The sequence below is a fragment of the Sinocyclocheilus grahami genome, unplaced genomic scaffold (assembly GCF_001515645.1).
Source record: "Sinocyclocheilus grahami isolate Dianchi unplaced genomic scaffold, SAMN03320097.WGS_v1.1 scaffold945.1, whole genome shotgun sequence".
Taxonomy (NCBI): Eukaryota; Metazoa; Chordata; class Actinopteri; order Cypriniformes; family Cyprinidae; genus Sinocyclocheilus; species Sinocyclocheilus grahami.
Genome location: NW_015506124.1, coordinates 122,962 through 148,054, shown reverse-complemented (window position 1 = coordinate 148,054; position 25,093 = coordinate 122,962). Strand labels below are relative to the sequence as shown.

The following is a 25,093-nucleotide window of genomic DNA, read 5'->3' as shown; positions in this document are numbered from 1 at the left end:
GAAACATGGCTTTTCATATCACTGCTATGCTGATGACACTCAACTCTACCTCTCATTCCATCCTGATGATCCAACGATAGCTGCTCGCATCTCAGCTTGTCTAACAGACATTTCTTGCTGGATGAAGGACCATCACCTTCAACTCAACCTTTCCAAGACAGAACTGCTTGTGGTTCCATCAAACCCATAGTTTCATCACAATTTCACCATCCAGTTAGGCACATCAACCATAACTCCTTCAAAAACAGCCAGAAAACTTGCCGTTATGATTGATGGTCAGCTGACTTACTCAGACCACATTGCTAAAACTGCCCGGTCCTGCAGATTTGCTTTATTCAACATCAAGAAGATCAGGCCCTTTCTTTCGGAACATGCTTCACAACACCTTGTTCAAGCTCTTGTTCGGTCCAGGCTGGCCTATTGCAATGCTCTCTTGGCAGGTCTTCCAGCTAGTTCTATCAAACCTTTACAATTAATCCAGAACTAATTCATTTTTAACGAGCCGAAAAGAATGCACGTCACACCTCTGTTTATCAGTTTGCGCTGACTACCAATAGCTGCTTGCATAAAATTCAAGGCATTAATGTTCGCCTACAAAACCACCACTGGCTCTGCACCACTTTACCTAAATTCATTACTTCAGACTTATGTGCCCTCTAGAAGCTTGCGTTCTGCAAGTGAACGGCTCTTTATTGTGTCATCCCAAAGAGGCACAAAATCACTTTCTCTGACTTTTAAATGAAATGTTCCCTCCTGGTGGAATGACCTGCGCAACTCAATCCGAGCAGATGAGTCCTTAGCCATCTTCAAGAATCGGCTAAAAACACATCTCTTCCATCTTTATTTGGCCCTCTAACTCTAGCACTCTCTGTTCTAATTCTATTCTTTATAAAAATATTTAAAAACCTTTTAAACTTGCACTCTATTTATTTACTAACTGCTTGTTTTCTTTTAAAAAAACGAACACTTGCTTCTCTTATCTTTTTGCATTCTATCTATTTGTTTTCTTTTTATTTATTATACAATTATAATTCTGACTTTCTGCCTTCTGATTTACAAAAGCAAAAAGGCATCTAACACTAGCTTGCTCTATTCTTTTTCTATTCTATCTGTTTTCTTTTTATTTATTATATGATTTAAAAAAAACCTTGCTATGTGTACTGCGTTAAGCTAACTGAGACTTGTTATAGCACTTGCATATCATTGCTCTTTTGTTGATTTTGATTGCTTCCATTGTCCTCATTTGTAAGTCGCTTTGGATAAAAGCGTCTGCTAAATGTCTAAATGTAAATGTATAAATGTACATGTAAAACACATGACAAACAAAACTTAATTTTTTTTAATGCATTTTAACTTTGGGTGACAATTATTTATAAAAATATATAATGCATTAAAACATACATTATGAATACCTTTATAATGTATTATAAATTAAGGCTGTCAGTAAAGTGTTACCAGAATTTTTTTTAGACATTAATACTTTTTTTACAGCAAGGATACATGTAATCGATCAAAAGTGACAATTTTTGCAGAAGTCTTTACTGTTTCAAATAAATGCTACTCTTTTGAACTTTCAAATCAATAAAAAATCCTAAAAAAAAAAAAAAAATGTACAATGGTTTTCAACATTTATAATAACAAGAAATGTTTCTTGCGCACCAAATTAGCATATCATAATGATTTCTGGAGGATCATGTGACACTGAAGACTGGAGTAATGGCTGCCGAAAAACTCAACTTTGCCATCACAGAAATAAATTATATATATTTAATATATGATGTAATACATTCAATAAATGATATAATATATTCAAATAGCAAACAGTTATTTCAAATTGTAATGATACTTCACTATATTACATATAATATATATATATATATATATATAATAAAAAGTCTAAAAATTTTGAGGTGAGAAGATACGATTCAATAGTGAATGTATGTTTTCTGCCACAGAATTTTATACATGCACTTACATTTTCAAAGACGCACTGGATTATTTTTTAGAAATTGCATTCAAATCCTCTTTCAAAAATCTGGGGGGATATTTTATGTCAATTTGAACGGGCATGACAACAACTGATGTATCATTATTATGTATTGCTAATAGATAAACTTACCAAATCGGGCATAGACATCAGTCACGGCCTGGTTCATGGCCATATCAATGAGACCTCGGCCGAGACAGAAGTGAGGGAAGACCAGTAACACCTTCTTCAACACCTCATTAAACATTAGCAGAGACTAAAGTGTTTGTGAAGAAAAAACACCAGTAATTACTACAAAATAAGAAACCTGAAAAACTGATATTTAATCTGTAAACATGGATTTTTAAGCAAAACGTTTTTCTGTGTAACTTTAAAGCATTACTGAGACTAAAAGTTACTAATTATAATTTAAATTATAATGAAAACTGACAAAAACTATTTTTCTTAAATACCCTGTTGTTCTCAAAGAGCTCTAAGATGAAGGTGATGGCACTACTGTTGATACCAATGAAAAGGTTGATGCAAGAGAGGGACACATACGCCGTGCTGGGGACATTGAACATGTAGGACATGGGGTACATCATGGGCGTCACTGACCACCTGCATAGAGAAGAGTGAAAGAAAAATCACTGTTGTGCTTAGCTGATTTTCTTCAAATTAGTCTGAACCTACATAAGCCGCTGACTGACCCATAGAGACAAAGCAAAGCAACCAGCCCTGGCAGATTGGTTGGTGATGTGTAGCATTTCTTATCAAAACCCACGAAAATGCCCACAACCATTGCTGTGCTGACAGAGTAGTTTATCTGGCAAAAACAAACGAAAGGGATGTGAGCAATCAAGCGGTATAATCCAAAAAAATTTAGCTATGTTTAATGACTGACATTTTACAGAACTGTCCTTGTTAACACACAACGCTGATGAATCTCACCATGTCCCAAAAAAAGTTGGCAACCCAGTAAACAAGAGGGCTGACTCCACTAACAAACTGAAGATGCTTGGCCTTGGTGACACGTTCCTGAATGAGGTAGAGGACGAAGCTGGCTGGGATGAAGGACATAGCAAAGATGACGCAGATGGCCACCACTGCATCCACTGATGTGGTGAGACTGTCCAAAAGGAAAAGCAGCATTTTACTACACAACAGAAGACTTTAAACTTTTTTTCTTAACAAACATTATCCATACAGTTGTTCTGTATTTATATTTATGCATGAAAACACTTGAAACGATGTGTATCAGATTTCAGGGTTTCTGATTTCCTGACTACAAACTTTACTGTTTAAAAGTTTGGGGTCAGTAAGATTTATTTATTTTTTATAGAAATTAATATTTTTATTCAGCAAGGATGCATTACATTAATCAAAAATTACAATAAAGATATTTATAATGTTGCAAAAAAATATTTCAAATAAATGTTGTTCCTATGAACATTATATTCATTAAAGTATGTTGAAAAAAAACAAAATTTATCCACATTACACATACAGTGCTGCTTAATATTTTGGTTTCCACAAAATATTAAGCAGCACTGTTTCATCAAAAATTACAATAAAGATATTTATAATGTTGCAAAAAAATATTTCAAATAAATGTTGTTCCTATGAACATTATATTCATTAAAGTATGTTGAAAAAAAACAAAATTTATCCACATTACACATACAGTGCTGCTTAATATTTTGGTATCCACAAAATATTAAGCAGCACTGTTTCCTGAGCTTCTTTATTTATTCCTTCTCTTTCTAGCTTGTACTTATTTGAACAATGTCTAAGAACTTGGTATTACAACCACTTCTTGTGTCCGTTTGCCTCTTTAAGAAGAATCGCTTTATGTATCCCCCAATTGTAAGTCGCTTTGGATAAAAGCGTCTGCTAAATGACTAAATGTAAATGTAAATGTAAATGTAAAAAATATAAAAACAGTAAAATTATATACAAATATAAATTGTAATAATATGTCATAAAACTGCTATTTGTATTGTATTTTTTATTCAATAAACGCAGCTTTGGTGATCATAAGAGACTCCTTTCAAAAAAATTACAAACTTTTGAATGTACATTTTGAGTGTCCTTCAACATTAATGATTTTTCACATCATCATTAAACTTTTTGTACAGTGATCGACTGACAATTGAGTAGGATTTCAAAACATGTTGGACATCCAAAACGGATCGTGTAAACTGGGCCTATCAGTCAAAAACATTTCTATGTGTCAACTGACACTCACACAGTAACCTCTGATAGCTGCTCTTTGGTGAGGTTGAGCGGGTGGTTGATGGCAGTAATGCCATATTCTGATGGATTGGCATGAGGCGGCAGGAAAGCACGGAGAATGGCATTGTTTGCAATGTTCATGAAGGAGACCATGGCGTGCCAGCCTTTGTTGTTATACCACACCTGTAACAAGGGAGCAAAATGTAATTCGAAAAAACTGGAGAGAATGTTAAGAATTTGACAGTTTGTTTTATAATGCAATGACATTTAGACATTTTTAAGACATGCTTGAGTCCAAAATACAGTTTGGCACATTGTATTGTTAAATAGGTGGTTTAACATACCTTAACATTGTACTCACTCTCCATGTAATGCAAGAAAGTTCCTAATTCATTCATAGCTGACTTTGAATAGGGGCCCTAAGGATAAGATAATAAATTATTCAACAGTATATGTTATGTGAGCAGAGTAGAAAGTAATATATTAAAATGCCTCTCATTAAAATCTCATGATCGTTTCTGTGTAGTATACACAATATCATACCCCTGTAATATTCATCATCTGTCCAAGCTGGGAAAGAACGGCCTGAATTTCCTCAGGGTCAACATCAAGAATTGGCAGTTGTCCACCAACAGAGAGTCCACCATACCTGTGGGAAAAAAAAGATTTAATCAGGCATCATTTTAACCTAGTGTATTTTTGTTGTAAATACAGATGTATAACATGTCTATAAATTTGCAACATGACATTGAATTAACATTTTAGTATACAATTTAATGTTGTTTTAGGAGAAATATCATGTTTATTTTGATAACTATTGATTGTTTCATATCAGCTACCAATAAACACCCACACAACTAAATAAAAAAGACAGAAAATTACCTTTGTTCATTCACCCAATATTTGCTCTTCAAGCTACATATGAGGAAAAACAGCAGTCATTATACAAAATGAAATGAACAGTAATACTACTAACACATTGTAGCTTTGTACAGCTCACCTGGTCTTGATGAGTTTGGGGTAAGTCTTCATTAAGTAGTCAGAGATGTTTTTGTCTGTCATGTCGAGCAAAATGTCCCCTGTTGGCTCTTTTCTCTACGTCAGAGCAATAAAAAAATATCACTAAACCTACTTCCCCGATCTTCATAATCACTATTAAAGTATTACAGTTCTATCTTAGATCCTGACCTGGCGTGGCGGCAATCCTCCAGCTCCATCCGGACAGATGGGCAGCATGGTAAGCTTTGTATCAGTGCTGCACTCACAGGAAGGGGAGGGGTTTCTTATATTCCACTCTGGACTCGACAAGATGTTTTTGACCTCAGGAGAAACTGGAGGTACTTCCCAATCTGAAGTTGTGTTTAGGCAGGTAAAGAGGCTCCTGTGCACACGTATTCACATATACAAGTGTCCAACAGTGTCTGCCTACTATTTTAAATCTGTCAATAAAGAGTTCTTAGCTATGAACTAAACCAACCTGCTCCAACACAATATCACATTACAAACACTGAGTTGAAGCCAAGAAGTACAGGTTTAAAAAAACTCACTCCAAAGACTGATTTGCCATGCAGCGAGTTCCCATGCCAGGCCCCTTCAGCAACGTCTGTATGAAGTGCCTCATCTTTGGATGTGATGGCTGCTCGTTACTGAGACACAGAAGGGCATTTCAATCACATCTCCAATGATAACATACAGACTACTACACAAAGTTTATGAGTCGGATTCTGAGAACAGCTCTTACCTGATGAAGGTAAACTGCTGTCCATACATCCACGGAGTGAGGGTTAGACTGGGATACTCTCCAAATGGTGGGACAATCATAGTGAAGACCAAAGCAATAAGGACAAAACTGGCTGGCAAAACAATCTACAAAAAAGCACAATATAAAGAAAACATCTGCTTACTGGCTACTGATTTTAGGAAAATAAGTGTTCAGGACATTTTTCAAAAATTGTACGTTCCACAGAAGAGACAAAGTCATTCAGGTTTGGAATGACAGAATGACAGTGGGTAAATGATGACAGAATGATCATTTTTGATTGAACTATCCCTTTAACATGAATGAACAGTGTTCACATGCAAACATCGCCTTACCTGTGCAAGAAAATCTTTGTGGCTGCGTGTGGCATGGTGAAATCTCTTGACCAGAAGAGCGTGGAACTGCTTCAGTACCAGACTAAGGCCTTTAACCTGCCTGGAGGCTCTGCCAGCACTGTTTTCAGACTCCAGTGGGCTCCCAACACCATTAGCATCTGTAAACCAGACCAGATTTGGATGTAATCTTATTAGATGTAAAAAAAAAAAAAATGCGTAGCTGGTCAACAGCATTATATTTTGGTTGCTGGTTTGTCCTCACCTGGCGCAAACCTCATTCTTTTTTTTCTTTTTTTTTTAACAAGCAAGGCCCTATTGCTTTACTATTTTAACCAGGAACCATTTTCAGCCAATCACCCAGCATGATTGACTTGTGCACCAGCACTAATCAGCACGACCCAGCCTGGACCTAGTCTAGGCTGGTCTGGTATCTGCCAAAGGCTACTAAATCTCAAGAAGCTTTAGCTCTACATAAAGCATAGCACCTCAAAAGTCAAATCCTTCATAGAGTCCTGTTAGCTTCTTAGCATAAGTGCTAAGCAAAGCTGAGATCTGGGATCTCAATTCACCTTCAACATTACTTGCAGCCTCATTGTCTCTCAAGAAACCATTGCCATTTTTCCTCTGTTGTAGCATCCATTGCTCTGAGGGGGTAGGCGACCACACAGTCAAATAGTGTTATAAACAACTGGTTTATTTAAAAAAACAAAAACTAATTGATTTATGAGATACATTACATGTCTGTAATTATGATTGTAAATATAGGTAATATGAGGATATTCACCTGGTGTAACAGAGCTGTTAGCTGCCTCTCCATCTGCTGTAACTTTCAGAAAGATCTAGACATATACAACACAGTTTCTTAAAACATCAGTGAGCACACACTTATCTATACAACTCTGCACGGTAACAACCAGTGTTATTTTAGTATTATTTATATAATGTTATCGTATTTATTACTGTTTTGAATGAGCTTTTCTTTTCTTTTTTTATGTTAATTTTAGTTTAAATGTTAGTAATTTTGTTATGTGTATTTTTGTCAATTTTTTAATTTAGCTTTATTTAATTTTTATTTCAGTTTTAAAATGTTAGTACAAAGTTGTCAAAGAAACATTGTTTTTTTTATATAAGTTTCATCTCTTAATATTCATCTAATATTTATCATATTAATATAGCTAATATTTATACAGCTTTATTTAAAAAAAACACATTTATAATAGTTAATAGTGTTAGTTAATAAAAACACTGGTCAAATACTGACTGCAAGTGATTCAAACTTACATTAAAAACACATACATGCATGCTAATATCCATACATTACTAACACACACATTAAAGCTATATAAATATATAAAGTCTATTGACAGGTATCGCTGATAGTAATGGTTGCAAGCATAATGTATGAAATGTTGTCCAACCTCCTCTAGTGATGTGTCAGATATGCCAAAGCTACTGAGGCCCATGTCACCCAACGTTTCCTCCAGTTCGCGGAAAAGGCTGGCGTACGCACGATATTTAAAACCCTTATTCGGCAGCAGATAGGTCATCTCCTGACCGATCATTTCAATCAGTTTTGCCTCAGGTACATGGTGATGAATCAAAGTAGTGATGCTCTCAACGTTCCCTGTGTAGAGAGATAGAAAAAAAAGATTTGTTTTTGAAGAAATTAGATTAAAGAGACTGTTAAATCAGTATATACAGTATTTTGAGTTGTTAGTATACTGACCGTCTAGTATTCTCTCAGGCTGAAATGCCTGACTCTCCTCTTTATATCTGGTGCAGGTGGAGCAGGTGCAGGAACACTGAGACGCACAGTCACACTCATTCTGAGGAGCATAGCCAAAGAATTCTTATAGAACACTATCAACTTACTCTTAAGAAACACAGTCCAAGCTTTTTAATGATATTTTTTGGGGGGGTTGCCTCTTCTTGTATTAGATAGACCTAATGGAGTTTTACATTTTTGGAAGAACATGTGAATAGTGTTTGCCAATTGAAAACTATGCAGTTGCTAAGCTGTTTTGGGTAGCTTTTACACCATAAAATCAAAATTAACAAATAACCCTAACCCTTATTTTTATGGAATGTTGCAGTATTTATTATAAATTTATCATAGATTTATTATAGCTCTATCTGTGCAAATTTTAGTTTTTGTTTGAGAAATAATTTCACTTGGATGTACATTGTAATAGGACAATGGGGAAGAAAAGACCGTCATTGTCCGTTTCATGGCAATTTTAATGTATTTTCCATGTTCCATGGTTGCCAGGGAGGTATTTTAGTTCCCAGAGATTCTTATTTCTCTTTCAAGTTTATGGTTTTGTTGTTGTTGGGTTTTTTTTTTTTTTTTTGGTCTGGTTTTATCATTCACTTAGTGAAAATAGTAAATGTGGTGTAAAATCAAGTTTTGAGATACCAATCATGTCTGCAGTATGAGTTATGTGGCAAACTTTATTAAAAATTCTGTGTTGCAAGCTGGACTAAAACCTGTGTTGTCCATATAAACACCACAATTCAGTGTGTCTGTGTGCTACAGGTATGGTATCATGGTGACCTTTCACGGAAGTCTCTCTCACCTCTTTTTTGCGCTGGTCCTTCATGTGACGCACCAGTGTGAGGTAGAAACCCACTCCAAAGCAGTTCTTCAGGAAGAGAGGAGAGCCACTGCAGTGTAGTTTCCCTTTAGAGATGATGGCCACTCTGTCACTCAATAGGTCTGCCTCATCCATGTGGTGAGTGGACAGTATTACTGTGCGTCCTGGATAAGAAAGTGCAAGAGAATGATACAGATATTTAACAACATGTGGATAACTTTGGTATCTTATTGCATGAGTAGCTACACAGTGAAAAGTCTCTCGCAGTGATTGTTTTTTTAATCCTGTAGTGCAGGGGTCACCAAACTCAGTCCTGGAGGGCCGGTGTCCTGCAGAGTTTAGCTCCAACTTGCCTCAACACACCTGTCGGGAAGTTTCTAGTATGCCTAGTAAGACCTTGATTAGCTGCTTCAGGCGTGTTTAATTAGGGTTGGAGCTAAACTCTGCAGGACATAGGCCCTCCAGGACCGAGTTTGGGCACCCCTGCTGTAGTGGTTTCTTTGGCCAGAAGGTGGCAGTACCTGTGCGGTTCTTGAGTAGCAGGTCCCAAATGGAGCGTCTGGAGTAAGGATCAACTCCTGATGTTGGCTCATCCAGTATCACCACCTTAGAACCACCCACAAAAGCCATAGCCACAGACAACTTTCTCTGCATACCCCCTATAGAGTGAGTCAAAACACAAATAGTTTTTTTACAACACTGCCTTGATAGATATTAGTGCCTGATGTTCACTTTCTCACAAACAAACAGTTACATACAGCAGGATAAAGCAGCATGATAATTACACCACTATTGAATTGTGCTATTGTTGTCTCAGAAATTCACATTGGCATTTAAAACATATGGGCACAGTAATTACGCTAAACAGACCCACCAGAGAGGTTCTGTGCTTCCTCATCTCGTTTATGGGGCAGTCCCAGGTCTTCCAGCATGTTCTCAACCTCCTTCTCGGCCTCGTTGCGGTCACGTCCCTTCAGCAGAGAGTAGAAGAGAATATGCTCCTCTACGGTCAGGCTGAGTGAAATAAAAAAAAATAATAATAAAAAAAAAAAAATATATATATATATATATATATATATTTGAGGCAACCAGACTAGAGTATTTACAACATAATGTTCATATGCAAAGTAAGAGAACTCACTGGTTGAAGAGGATGTTGTACTGTGGGCACATGCCCAACGATTGTCGTATGGCATCCATTTCTGTACGAATGTCCTTCCCATATATGTAAGCCGTTCCAGAGGTGGGCGGAAACAACCCGGTCAATATAGACCTATGACAATGCAAGTACACATGTGAGAAACGAGTCCAAATGACACAAAATTGATAGGATTTATGTTTCCATATCATTGACATCACAGGATAAAGAGAAGATAAGGACGCACAAGGTGGTGGTCTTTCCTGCCCCATTGTGACCCAGGAAAGAAGTGATCTGGCCCTCATAGAAGTTCATGTTGAAACAGTCCACTGCAGGTCTTGAGGACTTAGAATAAACCTTCACCAAGTCCTGCACTGACACTCCCATTAGCAGACCCTCCGGCTCTGGCTCAAAGAATGTATTCCCTGCAGGAAAATACCCATACGGACAATAAACCAGACAGACAACTGACAACATAACAGGCTCAGGTTCCTAGGTTTAATTAAATAACTTTATTTAATTAAATAAAAAAATAAAAAAATCTGCATTACATTTAAAAATTCTCTTTTTGAAATTTAAAAGATATTCTCAATTCAAATTTCTAAATGACGCACAACCCAGCTGGTATCCTTACCGTCATGCACAGGCTGTATCTCCTCCTGTTGAATCTCTTCCTGCATTTTTAACTGTTCCTCTCGCTCTCTCTCTTTCTCCATCCTCTCTCGTTTCTCCCTGTGCTTGCATTGTTTGCTGCTGCGGGAACCATTGCATTCCCTGTGGTCCGGTGAAAGGCCACCATACTCCACATCCTCCTGCTTCTCCACGTTATTTACCACAGGCTTCTCAGGGCCTTCAGAGACATGGAGGTGTGTTCATAAAATTAATGTAATGTATGCCCTGTTTACGCCTGTATTTAATGCTGTCAACTTCTGATCAAACCATGCTAGATGGGTGTTAATATCAGGTGTAAACAATCAACCATACCTAGATCTGGATTCTGTGAGGGTTGAGGTGTCGGCTTCAGCCAGTACGAGGGCTGTAGAGGGAAATAAAAGGGCCGACCGATGCCATACTGGCCTGAAAAGCCAATGGAAAAAGTAGTAAGCACCCATTCTTACATATTCAAAAGCATATTTTCTCTTAGGTTAGCAACCTTTAGTGCACTGCTTTGTGAGAAACTGACCTGGAAAGACGTTGTCGAGATACCACGCCAAAAAAGCATAGATAACTGCATCCAATAGCATCATGTGAATAGAAGTGAAGAAAGAGTACTCATCACCCTCTAGAGGACTTGTATGAATATTGTCCCACTGCAGCCCCAGGCCTTGCTCCTCATAGCGGGACAGGTACTCTGTCCCAAAACCAAAGGCCACAGGAGACAGAAAGCTCTGGAAAAGGAGGACCATTTCACAAAACATTAACTACAGGCAAGAGCCATTTTGACCACTGAGATTATTTTCCAAATTTAAATAGTTTCTAAACGAAATAAGACTTTATGCTAATTAGATTTATAGCAGTGGTTCTGACCTTTTTGACTTGAAGGCCCCCAGCTGTTCAACACAATATTTGAAGGCTCCCTAATATGGATTATTTAGAATATTTCTGCTGTAATTTTGGCAAAACTGCTTGTTTTCAAACTGGGAGTGTTGATATATTAAATTAATTAACCACGTTTAATTTTGTGACTTTAGTCATTCATGTTCTCCAGTTAAAAATAACAGGTATTTAAAAGGAAAATAAATATTTTTTTATTACTGTACTATTTTTATTTTATTTTTTATTATTATATTATACATTTCAGTTTTATTTTGTGTTTTTAGCATTTTAATTTAGATTAGAGTTCATTTTAGATAGAGTTAGATTAGTATATTATATTAATAATAATTTATTAATTTAAAATAAAAACTTTTTGGTCATCTTGAGGCCCTCTTGGATGTTTGCTGAGGCCCCCTAGTGATCCCCATCCCCCTGGTTTAGAATCACTGATTTATTGGGTTTTCAGTGACTTTGAATGCTGGTGTTTCAGAGTGGATCACGCAGAAGAGAAGTGTAACAGCACAGTGGACTCACCACAGCTAACTTCATTTCCTTAGTAATGCGGTCCTGCCAGGCGAAACAGAAGATGTGAGGGAGGTAGAGGGTGAAGTAGATGATGCCACTGCAAGCCGCAGCCAAATTGGCCTTATTGAAGAACACACTCATCAAGAAACACTGCATTATAGTGGCCACAGTGAATGTGAGGAGAAACAGGAACAGGATGATTGGATCACTATAATTCAGCACTTTGCCTACCTGAGGACAAAGACGCACAAAAATTAAGATACTCTTCTATTCACAGTGTAAATAATTTTGTCGTCACACATCTCTCGTCCTTTGTATTGCTACTGATGAGGTAATGAGGAAAGAACAGACAGAAGCCAAAAAACAGGATATGGTCCAAGTAATATTTTCCAGAGAAAAAGAAGAAAGGGGGAATGAGAGAATGAGAGACAGAGACGCTCCATATATGTACTAACAACAAACATCCAGCAGAGGTCACAATGCAACAAATCTGAGAAAGACGCAGAGGTATAAAGTTCAAATGACATGGTACATCACATTTTTTCCTCACCATGATAATGGCAGTCAGCAGAGCAGTGCTAGCAGCCATCATTAGGAAGCTGTCAATGAACCAGGTGTACCAGATGACTCTATTAGAGACGCCCATGGCTTTCAGCATCTCCTTCAGCCTCATCTCCTTCTCCAGCACGATGCTCTTCACCATCATGGACACTGAGTAAATCCAGGCCAGCACCATGAAGATGGGGAAACAGCGGTTTAGGGTCAGCATGAACCTATCGGACAAAACAAACAAGATCCATTGGACATTGGCATAACTGCAAGGTTTCATTGAGAACCATATGCCATATGAAATAATGTGAATGGAGTCATATGTGATAATTTCTTGACTTCATTAAAATGGACTTGTCTGCCCAAAAATGAAAATCTGTCCTCATTTACTGCCCTGTATTACAAAAGATATTTTGAAAAATATTGTCAATCGGTATCAGGTCCCATTGACTTCCACTGAGCAAAAAATATAATGGAAGTTAATGGGAACCAAAATTGTTTGGTAACCAACATTCTTTAAAATACATTTTATGTTTGAATTAGAAAGACAGTCATATAGGTTTGTAACAACAGGAGGGTAAGTGATGGCAGAATTTTCATTTTTGGGTTAACTATCCCTTTAGGTATGTGTGATGATATGGAATAGGGTCAGTTAGCCCTTTTTGGCCACATAATTTCAGCCACCACTCACATGTCATCCACGTAGCAGGGGTATGGCATCTGCTGCAGGTAAACACCTAGAGGCCAGTCATGACCTGTGTGTAACTTGAGGATTCCATGTTCAATCATGTCCTGCAGGTAGGCAAAACCTCCCCAAATGTAGCGATGGTCCTCCACAGGGTCTGCTCTTGGGCCAGGGTCCCAGTACCTAAGAGAAATGGAAAGTAGGAAACTTTTCTTTGGTGCTAATTAAAAAACTTTTTAAACAAGAAAAAGAACAAGAACACACAATGTTTCTTGAGCACTAAATTGCATATTAGAATGATTTCTTAAGGATCATGTGACACTGAAGACTGGAAATTCAGCTTTGCCCTCACAGGAATAATTAAATTTTCAAGTATATTCAAATAGAAAACATTTATTTTACATAGTAAAAACATTTCACTGTATTACTCTTTTACTGTAAATGCAACCTTGGTAAGCATAAGAGACTTGAAAAAGTAACACTTTATTTTCATGGTCCCTTTTGAACGTTCTATTGGCAATAAATAATGTTGCACCTACATGTCTACTAACTCTCATCCGATCAGATTATTAGTAGACTGTTTGCTTAATATCTGCTAACACTTTATTGTGATAGTCTCCCAACAGACATTCTACAGACTATAAATAACTTTGCAAGTACAATAACTTTTACAACTTATTCTAACCCTAACCCTACCGATCTACTAATACTCTACTAACACTCTAATGAGAGATAGTAGATATGTAGGTGCAACAGTACTTATAGTCAACAGAATGTGTTAAAGGGACCATCAAAATAAAGTGAAACCAAAAAATCATAACAATCCCAAACCTTTGAACAATTCATTTTTTTTACTTTTTTTCAAACATCCTTAAACTTCCATCAGATGCACATTACACATTATACCTATGAATACACTCATACATAAGCACACCTATGTCTACACTCACATTCACATATATGTACATATCTAAATGTGCCCATGTATACATGCAGCCCTTTGCATATGTTGTGTACATATTGAGGAGAAAAAAAGGGGGGAGAAATAAATACATAAAAATAGAAAAGAAAAAAAAGGGGGGGGCAAGAAATAAAACTATGTACATATAGGGAGTGATCTTTCTTTACATCAGAATTTTGATTAAAAAATAAATTCAGGTCTATGAGATGTTGCATATTTGATCCATTTTTCCCAGTGCAAAGCAAATTGTTCCATATTATGATTTAAAAATGCTGTTATTTGCTCCATTTTATAGATGTCCAATGTGATTTCCATCCATGCATTTAGGGTAGGACTCTCCTGTGACAACCATTTTTTTGTAAAACTCTTTTTAACGGCTACCAATAATATATTCATTAGATATTTATATCTTTTTAACTATTCCTGTGGTATGAAAATAAAATCAGGTCTATGAGATGTTGCATATTTGATCCATTTTTCCCAGTGCAAAGCAAATTGTTCCATATTATGATTTACAAATGCTGTTATTTGCTCCATTTTATAGATGTCCAATGTGATTTCCATCCATGCATTTAGGGTAGGACTCTCCTGTGACAACCATTTTTTTGTAAAACTCTTTTTAACGGCTACCAATAATATATTCATTAGATATTTATATCTTTTTAACTATTCCTGTGGTATGTATCCAAAAAATAATACTTTACTGTTACAGGGTATCACACATTTAAAGATATCTTGTAAGGCAGTATGTATTCCTCTCCAGAAGCCATTAATAATAGAGCAGTCCCAGAAAACATGGTAATGGTTTGCGTTTTGGTTTCCACATTTTCTCCATCATACCGAAAAATTACTACCATGGTGTGATTTCTGAGAAGGTGTAATAAAATATCTTATCAAACTTTTCCAGCCAAACTCCCTCCATTCCTTAGAACATTTCCATTGATACTTCCATATTATTGTCCATTCCTCCTTTGTTATAACTATCCCTCCTTGCTTTTCCCATTTTGTTTTTATATAAGAGGTTGAGTGTGTTTTAAGGTTTAACAAACATTTGTATATGCATGAAACAATTCTCCTATGAAAATCTGATTTATATGCTTTTCTAAATAATTATATTAAGCCTGTCTTCGTCTCAGTCACATCCTTCATTTTTATCTTAACGAAGTTTCGCATTTGTAAGTATCTACAGTATAAAAGTCTTGTGTTTCTAATGAATGTTTCTCTTTAAGTACTTCAAAGCTGGCTAGTATATTAAATTACATAAAACTGTTGCTAATATTTTTCATTAACAGTTCTTCGAAGTGCAGTAACATGCAACATGCAACATTTCTGCATTACTCATACAAGTATATTCAATAAATTATAGACTATTCCAAATGACTGATGATTAATAAAACTTTATAGAGTGCCATTTGGGCTGCTCTGCGATGAACATACTTAAAATCAGCCTTCTTGCTCAGACATCTGTATGCCTCTACATGTGCATTTTCAGGTTCTTTTAGGGGGTTAGTGAGATACAAGTATATGAATATTCCAGCACCATGAAACTTTAAAGAGAGTTAGTGGGCTAGTTTGACATGAAAGGTATAGAAATTTCAACCTCCTAGTTTGCTGGGAAGGCCTCACAAGAAAGTCAAAAAGATTCTTGCATAATTTATTATATATATACTGTATAAAAAAATTATTGAATGACATTTTGCAATACTAAAAGCCTGAAAATGATTTTTCCACAATTCACAAAACATACTTAAAATGAGTCCAAACTATTTCAATAGGAGTGCAAATCACAGTTTGTAATTCAATTCACATTGTTTGTTTGTAGTGGCTGCACTTTGCATTATGCCCACAGAATGAAAACACAATGAATCCGCAGGCCCACAGTGTGATTCGATCCTCGGCTGTTTGTCTTCTTTCTGATGGCTACAGTGAGATCTGACCAGACTAACACCTGCAGGCATGTTTTGTGCTCCAGAGAGACTTTCAGTAAGGAGCGGTGTCACTTTGCAGTGCACAGCACACTGGAGCTCCACGTAGCATGTGTGATTGTGCCTGCTCTTTCTCTTGCTCTAACAATAGTGTGTTGAGCAGTAACGCCTTACATGAACAATTAAGAGAAGATCTTCTATTCTCTCCTTACACAATCAATTTTATATAAAACTTGAATCAGAACATATACTCTGAAAAATTAGACATGAACTTGTAATCTAATGTTCCTTCAATGATCCCTCAACCCTGATCACATTAGAGTTCAAATTAGATCAATTTAAGCATTTGCTTACCATCCCTAAAGCCGTAAAAATATTAATTATTCAGTTTTACTTGTGATTTTGCTAAGTATGTCCACTAAATCCAAAAATGGTTTCTTTAAAATTGGCGAATAAGGTTAATATGAAATAGATTCAGGTTTACTCTGCTTCAGCAGTTTAATGGTCTCTTAATTTGTGTCTCATGAACCGCCCAATCCTAAAGTATATAAGGAACAACCCATATTAGATCAGATGAACAATGAGGTAGTTTCAACCTATACAATTATGGATGAACACTCACCTGTCTTTGATTTTATTGGTACGTTCCACTGCATCAATGTCCATTCGGATCTTGAACTTGACATGGCGGGGCAATTCTGTGCTCCAGGGGTACATGTCCATGAAGACCAGACCTGCCCAGAACTTATTCTCCCCCAGCAAGTGCAGAGCCTGATGGGTCATCATATTCTCATCCATGTGACCCACAAACTTATCCAGATTTATACACTGATAAGATAGAAAAATAACAAAAAGAGTGAAAATGTGAGGAAATGGAAAACAATGTGTTTGAATGTTGAATCCTGTATGTCCTTAATTGTTGTGGCATCCATATAAAGTACAATGATCATATATAGATGAACAAATGATCCAGGTCAAGTTACAAATCTTAGTTTAATACTATTTATTTACTGTTTAAGTACTATTACTACTATTAGTACTATTTATTTATTGCTTTTGAACAAATATTGAACAAGCAAGTGCTGTTGTCCCACTGTTGTTCTGAATATTCAGATAAACAGCACAACTGCAAATGTGAAATTGTTTTTAGAAACCAGACCATTCAATAACAATAATTTAATAATGAATAAGTTACATTTTAGACATGATATTGCCAGTTAATCAATTTTTTGCTCTGCCAACTGAAATAATTCCAAACGAAGCAGCAACAGAATCGTTGCATGTCCCTGAGCAACACACAGTAGTGGTGTTTCGTTCTTGAATGAATCAGCATTTTTGAAGAAACCTGTTGAGAGAATCATTGTTTCTGAATAATCTGTGTTTTTAAACAAATCTGTCGAATACATGATTGTTTTGCTCTTGAATGAATCTGTGTTTCTTTAAACAAATCTGCTGAGGAAATGATTAGTTCCTACATGAATCTGTGTTTTTGAATGAATCTGTTGGCTAAATGATTTGAGTTGACTGAAAATCAATTTGTAGTGTGTGTCCAAAACCGTAGTGGACATTATAGAGTGCACTCATTTGATCCCATAATGCACCACAATAATGAGTGTACAACTAATTTACAGCTGTGTGTGTCGCGTCAAATGAATTACCAAATCTCATCAAAAGATGGAATCCACAGCACTTCTGGCACACTCAGTATCCAACTTTGAGAAATATTTCTCATCCACTTATTCAGGGCACTATATTAGTGTAGCAATGTAGGGAATAGTGATAGTGATACAGGGAGGGATTTCGCATACAGCCTTTATTTTGCACCTGATTGAATGTGTTTTTGAATGAATCTGTTGATTGAATGATTGTTTAGATCCTGAATAAATCAGTGTTTTTGAACACTGAATGAAAAACAGTCACTTACCACCACCCACTGGTGTAACAACTGCAGAAAGAGTCACTGTAAAATCACTACTAATAATGCAGAGATTGACAGTCGGCCTAGAGTGCACAAACACAGCGGCCAATCAAATTCAAAGACTGGAACTAATAATGTTGTATAATAATGTGTATGTGCACATTGGTATGTAAGTGTGTCATGCTTTCAAGAGCCACAGCAGTTCTCCATATAGCAGGCCTCTCATTCTCAAAGAGCTGCAATTACATGGGAAAATCACAGAGTCTGTGTTGGCTCTTCACTGGAGGACTGCTGTACAATAGCTGAGTGAACGGCTCGCTCTCACATCACATGCCATCGCACTAGAGGCGAGAGGCCTCCTACTTCATGCGCACCATATCTAATGGAGTAATTCACAGTAATGTACAATGCCACCAGAGGTCCTGAACAAACAACTGAATGGAAAGATTCAATGGGACCCCCTGCAGGACTCACATGTTCTCAACACATTTCAATTGAAAAACACAACATTCACATTCAAAGGAACTCAGCTTGAGCTCATGGTCTGAAAAACCACAAATAAACCAAAATTAAGAGAACATAATTTTTTTTTTCAGTTACCAACAATCCCGTAGCTCTTTAAGATAACATTTAAGCAGGGCTGAACTGTGACAGCTATAGCTAATATGTTAAATGGGCAAAGGTTTGTTTGAAAAGCACAAAGGCTCGCCGCTCGGATGGAGACAAAGGGAGGCTGGGTCTCTCTATGATAGCCCTCTCCCACCATTGCCGTCCCACTCTAATAAATTTGCGGGAAGAGGCCTCCAGCTTACGGTACCAGGCCGGTCATGGCTGGGGAGGTGAGGAAACAGAGTGAAGCTGAGTGATTTGCCCATCTTGTTTCTCAATGAAGCCCCCCGTCCACAAAAACAACACAGTGCTGGCAAAAGGGTGGCTCTCCCACCCACTCCGCACTTAATCAAAGCAGCACAATAAAGGGGCCTGCATGCTGTTGACAGCTTGCTTGTTCTTTTCCCTTTCACCCATCTGGCCACGGTGGGCTCTATATAGCCGTGCTAAGTGGTCTTTCTTGTGGTGATGTGCTGAGAGCAATCAGCGCTCCACAGAATGAGAGCTGTGGTGCTCAGAGCTAAAGAGCCTCATTCTGTTAAGTGAGGAACAGCTAGGCTGGTTTGTAGGCATCGCTAGACCTCACTGAAAGGGCTGGAGCCCCAAATCTGGACAGAGCTAAATGTTTTAAGGGCAAGGTTATAGGATGTAAATTCATTTTGACTCTATTTATGGATCATTAATGATATTTGCCAATATTATTATACTACAGTGCTAAATAATATTCCTTTCACTCCTTTACTTCCTTTCATCCCTGCTTTCACTACAAACTCCATCTGTGACTTTTTTGTTTTCTGAATGAATCCGTTTTTTAATGAATCTGTAGAGTTAATGATTGTTTTGCTCTTGAATGTGTGTGTTTTTAACAAATCTATTGAGTTAATTATTATTTTGAACTAGAATGAAGCAGTGTTTTTGAATGAATCTGTTGAGCAAATGATTGTTCATTCGGTGTGATTCACCAACATCATTTCGACAGATGAGGTTTATTAAAATTACACTGTTATGATAGTTTCGTTTCCCTTGGATTTTCCCAGTGAAGTCCTTCACATAAAAATTAGTCCGCAGGCTCTCATTTTTTAAGTTTCATTACATGCTGTCACTGAAAGGGCTGGAGCCCCAAATCTGGACAGAGCTAAATGTTTTAAGGGCAAGGTTATAGGATGTAAATTCATTTTGACTCTATTTATGGATCATTAATGATATTTGCCAATATTATTATACTACAGTGCTAAATAATATTCCTTTCACTCCTTTACTTCCTTTCATCCCTGCTTTCACTACAAACTCCATCTGTGACTTTTTTGTTTTCTGAATGAATCCGTTTTTTAATGAATCTGTAGAGTTAATGATTGTTTTGCTCTTGAATGTGTGTGTTTTTAACAAATCTATTGAGTTCATTATTATTTTGAACTAGAATGAAGCAGTGTTTTTGAATGAATCTGTTGAGCAAATGATTGTTCATTCGGTGTGATTCACCAACATCATTTCGACAGATGAGGTTTATTAAAATTACACTGTTATGATAGTTTAGTTTCCCTTGGATTTTCCCAGTGAAGTCCTTCACATAAAAATTAGTCCGCAGGCTCTCATTTTTTAAGTTTCATTACATGCTGTCCCCACATTGGCAATAAAAAGTGATTAATACGTGAAAATTCTTTCATAAAGCCCCTGTAAAAATATCAGTTTGTCCAGAAACAAGTAGCTAACTTCAGCTAGCAAGCTAACCCAACTATAGGTCTCTGCAGGAAAGTAATGGGAGTTACCAGATCGGTGGGCAAGGCCAAAACAGAGGGGCGTTTTCAACCATGTTACCTGATTGGCTGACGTCATAGTGATAGGTAGGTTTAGGGGTGGGGCTAGGGAAGGGGGATTATTTTCATTGCATCATTTTGAAACACCCATCAGTTTGAAAACACCCACAAAGTCAAAAATGCCCACTTTTGCTCTGCAGAGACCTCAATCTCAGCTAACCTCACTTGTCAGCTAGCAAGCAAAGTTCTAAAGCAGCACCGCTTTTCCTTCTGTCCTGTTAACATTCAGTGAGAAATATCTGATAGTATTTTAGTACGTACGTGGCCAGTTTTCACGGTTGGATTAATTAAAGGGTTAGTTTACCCAAAAATAGAAATTCTGTCATTAATTACTCACCCTCATGTCGTTTCACCTTCGTTCCTCTTCTGAACACAAATGAAGATATTTTTGATGAAATCCGAGAGCTTTCTGTCCCTCCATAGGCAGCAACGCAACTTACACATTCAAAGCCCAGGACGGTAAGAAAGACATTGTTAAAGTACTCCATGTGACTCCAGTGGTTTAACCTTATTTTTATTAAGTAATGTGAGTGCTTTGTTTGCACAAAAAAAAAAATATATATATATATATAATTTACAACTTTATGAAAATATTGATCTGCATTTTGCGTTCACGAGAGCATCGCAATTTGTGTTGTGTTCACGCGATAGAAGACTCGCCCGTCAACAATGCACATGAGTGAGTGTTCACAAGAGTACCACATGTGTTTGGATAATATTTTCGCAAATAAAGTGGTAAATTGTGTTTTGTTTTGTTTTTTTGCACAAACAAAGCACTCATGTCGCTTCATAAAGTTGAGGTTAAACTGGAGTCACATGGATGGATTACTTAATGATGTCTTTCCTACCATTCTGGACCTTAAATGTGTAAATGTGTTAAGTTGCATGGCTGAAGGACAGAAAGCTTTCGGTTTTCATCAAAAATATCTTCATTTGTGTTCCAAAGATGAGCTAAGGTTTTACAGGAGTGGAACGACACAAGGGTGAGTAATAAACAGAATTTTCATGTTTGGGTGATTTAACCCTTTAAGACTCCTATGGATCCATCCGGATGTCATATGATTCACTTGCATCTAGCCAAAAACTGTGATAGGCTATAGTTGGCAACTTGGCAGCACTATTAACACAGGTGAAGATATATTGTATTATCTGAGAATAAAATGACCTATGAGTATTTTAAGTATTTCAATAACAATATACTCTCTCTATCTCTCTGTTTGTTTTTTGTTTAGTTTTTTTTGTCCAGCAAAATACAAATGACAAAATACTCAAACGTAATTAAATACGTATTTTAAATTCATTTAATTAAAATACTGCCCATCTCTCATTCTGACTACTAAAATTTAATCTGGTTTGATTTGAAAGGAAATGTGGTTGAGGTGGTTATAAGTATATTTTTTATAAATGCTTTTTTTTTCAGTTCTAACTAACTTTTGCCTAAAGCTAAACTAAATTGACGACTGCTCTTACTTCACTGTACTGGTTGAACATCCGAATAGCATCATCAGCCAGTCTGAAGACGTTTCTCCAGTCAAAGTTTGTCATGTTCATATATCTGTCCTGCTCTGGGCCATTGTGCAGGAAGTTAAGGATGTCTTTGGTGGAGAACTGTGTTTCTTTAAGACGCCTGTCCAAAAAGTCCATCACTGTGGGGTTTCCAAGTGTGTCCTGCAGTGGAGTGGAACATAAGTCAGTTGTGAAAATGGTTGTGCTGCTTAATTTTTTCTTTCTTTCTTTCTTTCTTTTTTTAGCATTCTTTGATTATTTGAAATGTAAATCTTTTGTTACATTATACATGTCTTTACTGTAATTCTTGCTGAATTTAATTTCTATTTTGAACTGTAGAGTATACAAATACAAAAGACAATATTTAAGAATGGATTCACTTATAGATATCGAATTATGACAGATAATACAATATGACATCGAAATCCCATAAGAGATTACACAGAGACTAAAGGAGGACAGTGGATTGTATATTCAGGAGATTACTGGAATAATGTGGCATGTGAAGGGACAAAGAGAGGTGTGTGTGCATGTGTGTACGAGATGAAAAGAAACAGATATGTTACCCGTATCATGTTCATTTGGACACTGTTCTGAAAGAACTCCCAAAGCTGTGGTCCCACCTCTTCCCAGACCTTCCCCATTTTCTGCAACCTCTCTAGCTCCTCAAAAGTAGTGTTGGCCTGGAGAAAACACACACACACACAAACACACACACACACACACACACATACACGTTAATTCATATGCATTGTCAGCGTCGTACTGTATGTGTACGGGGCACCCTAACCAGTCTGCAGGGATGCACAATAACCAAACAACTTACTTAGCAATGTTCCAGCTCATTGAAACAAAAACAACTATCCAGATGGAAAAATATAAGTGTAGCCCTAACTGTTGCACACAATATGCTCTTTGTGTCATCTCAAATAATACTCTAGAACATGATATTCAGGTTTTACACAAATGTGTGGAGTTCATTCAGCTTGAGTGTCATTAAAGAAAAAGAGGGATCATTCAAATTCATGTTAATTTATCAACTCAACTTTTCACACAAATTGTTAAAATGATTTAGTTAGCTTTTTTTTTAAGCAGAATACAAGCATTTTCAGTGGCGGTCTCACACTTTGTGTCCCCACTGCATACCATTCAAATGCATGGGATCAGTTACTTCAGTTACTTTTATTCAGCAAGGTTGCATTAAACTGATCAAAAGTGACAGAAAAGACATTCGTAAGATTGTATGTATGCATATTTCATATAAATGTTGTTCTTTTGAACTTTCTATTTATCAAGAATCCTGAAAAAAGTATGATGGTTTCCACAAACATTAAGCAGCACAACTGTTTTCAACAGTGATATTAATAAGAAAAGTTCCTTGAGCACCAAATCAGCATATTTGAATGATTTCTGAATCATGTGACCCTGAAGATTGGAGAAATGACTGATGAAAATTCAGTTTGGCCATGACAGGAATTAATTACATTTTAAAAGATATTAAAATAGAAAACAGGTACTTTAAATTGTATTAATATTTCGCAATATTACAGCTTTTAATGTGTTTTTGATCAAATACATGCATTGCCGGTGAGCATAAGAGACCTCTTCTAAAAGCATTAAAAAAAATCTTACTGACCTCAAACTTTAGTGTATAACTTGATTGTCAGTGGCTACAAGACAGTGCATGTGTGCGAGTGGGTGGATATTTGTATCTTACACTCTTTAATATCTTTCTGACAGCCGGGGAGTCTGGGGTGTACAGGATCTTCCCCATCACCAGAGGCTTCACTGAATTCCACATGATTTTCGTAATAGGGTTCGACTCTAGGTTCTGCATCAATGCATTACAGAACGGAGCTGTGGGCCAAAGAGAGAGAGTAAAAGAGAAGCAGAGCAAGAAAAAGAAAGTGAAAAAGAGAAATTAAAACAAAACAAAAGTGAAAAAATGTAATTAACAAAGACAGATCAACAGCTCTCACTTGCTGTCTTGTCATAGGTGTAGCTGTTGTGTCCTCTGGAGTTGTCAATGCCTAGGAAAGCCTTGTAGTTGTTGTCCTCATACCAATTAAAGGAGAAGACCCGGGTGATCTCACCCTCAGGGTATCCACAGAACAGATCCGACACTGTGGACATCAGCTGACTGAAGGACGAGGGACCCCCGGGCTGGAAGATGGAGTAGATGACCTGCATCAAGTCCTGGGAGCTGGGCCTCTCCGCAAGCTATGAGAGGAATGCCATTTTAGTAAATGTAAACTTATACAGTCTGATTTTAAAACATATAGCAGCTACAGTATGTACAGATTAATTTATGTAAGGGCAGGATAGTTGGAGGAAGGCATTTTCAGCACAAAATGTCTTGCGTGATAATTGTATGATGCTTTAATGACCATTTTGAGCTTGATTCACCGACCACTTTCATTGTATGGGAAATAAAAACTTGGATATCTATTTTTTGTGAGCCACAGAAAAAAATTATGCAGGTTTCAAACAATATGAGAGTATTACTGTACATGATGACAGAATATTTGTGTTAACTATTTCTTTAAGGATACAAGCCATTATTCTCTCACATCAGAGAAGATCTAAATTTAAAGTTAAATTTAAAGTTTCATGCCTAAAAACATACATTACCATTCGAAAATTTGGGATCAGTAAGATTTTTAAAAATAAATGAAGGATACATTAAATTGATCAAAAGTGACAGTAAATTCATTTGTAATGTTATAAAAGTTATTTTAAACTTTCTATTCATCAAAGGATACTGAAAAAAAAAACATTTATCACAGTTTCCACAAAATAATATTAAGAAATGTTTCTTGAGCACCAAATCAGCATATTAAAATGAAGACTAGAGTAATGGTTGCTGAAAATTCACAGATATTATTAAATATATAAAATTTAAATACATTAAATTAGAAGACAGTTATTTAAAATTACTATATATATATGTATATGTATATATATATATGTGTGTGTTTATATATATATATATATATATATATATATGTGTCTGTGTGTGTGTGTGTGTGTGTGTGTGT

The 25,093-nt window shown here is 36.5% G+C and overlaps 1 protein-coding gene across 2 annotated transcripts in view; it reads right to left on the bottom strand.

Annotated features, from left to right (window-relative positions):
- The window catches only part of LOC107564534 (retinal-specific ATP-binding cassette transporter-like), a 53,346-nt gene that overhangs the window by 15,501 nt on the left and 12,752 nt on the right, over positions 1-25,093 (bottom strand). For both annotated transcript variants that reach the window (XM_016249636.1, XM_016249635.1), the window contains exons 9-41: positions 24,035-24,275; positions 23,773-23,912; positions 22,622-22,738; positions 22,020-22,217; positions 16,831-17,036; positions 13,329-13,505; positions 12,639-12,861; positions 12,098-12,319; positions 11,211-11,415; positions 11,012-11,104; positions 10,662-10,877; positions 10,275-10,452; positions 10,031-10,162; positions 9,764-9,903; positions 9,411-9,548; positions 8,872-9,053; positions 8,022-8,121; positions 7,714-7,919; positions 7,080-7,134; positions 6,865-6,939; positions 6,296-6,453; positions 5,943-6,067; positions 5,749-5,847; positions 5,390-5,582; positions 5,202-5,296; positions 5,084-5,116; positions 4,745-4,850; positions 4,546-4,620; positions 4,215-4,384; positions 2,918-3,095; positions 2,677-2,792; positions 2,440-2,587; positions 2,120-2,243 (exon numbers count right to left, since the gene is read on the bottom strand). In XM_016249636.1, the coding sequence (XP_016105122.1) occupies positions 2,120-2,243; positions 2,440-2,587; positions 2,677-2,792; positions 2,918-3,095; positions 4,215-4,384; positions 4,546-4,620; positions 4,745-4,850; positions 5,084-5,116; positions 5,202-5,296; positions 5,390-5,582; positions 5,749-5,847; positions 5,943-6,067; positions 6,296-6,453; positions 6,865-6,939; positions 7,080-7,134; positions 7,714-7,919; positions 8,022-8,121; positions 8,872-9,053; positions 9,411-9,548; positions 9,764-9,903; positions 10,031-10,162; positions 10,275-10,452; positions 10,662-10,877; positions 11,012-11,104; positions 11,211-11,415; positions 12,098-12,319; positions 12,639-12,861; positions 13,329-13,505; positions 16,831-17,036; positions 22,020-22,217; positions 22,622-22,738; positions 23,773-23,912; positions 24,035-24,275 (4,864 nt within the window). The remainder of the gene's footprint in view (positions 1-2,119; positions 2,244-2,439; positions 2,588-2,676; positions 2,793-2,917; positions 3,096-4,214; positions 4,385-4,545; positions 4,621-4,744; positions 4,851-5,083; positions 5,117-5,201; positions 5,297-5,389; positions 5,583-5,748; positions 5,848-5,942; positions 6,068-6,295; positions 6,454-6,864; positions 6,940-7,079; positions 7,135-7,713; positions 7,920-8,021; positions 8,122-8,871; positions 9,054-9,410; positions 9,549-9,763; positions 9,904-10,030; positions 10,163-10,274; positions 10,453-10,661; positions 10,878-11,011; positions 11,105-11,210; positions 11,416-12,097; positions 12,320-12,638; positions 12,862-13,328; positions 13,506-16,830; positions 17,037-22,019; positions 22,218-22,621; positions 22,739-23,772; positions 23,913-24,034; positions 24,276-25,093) is intronic.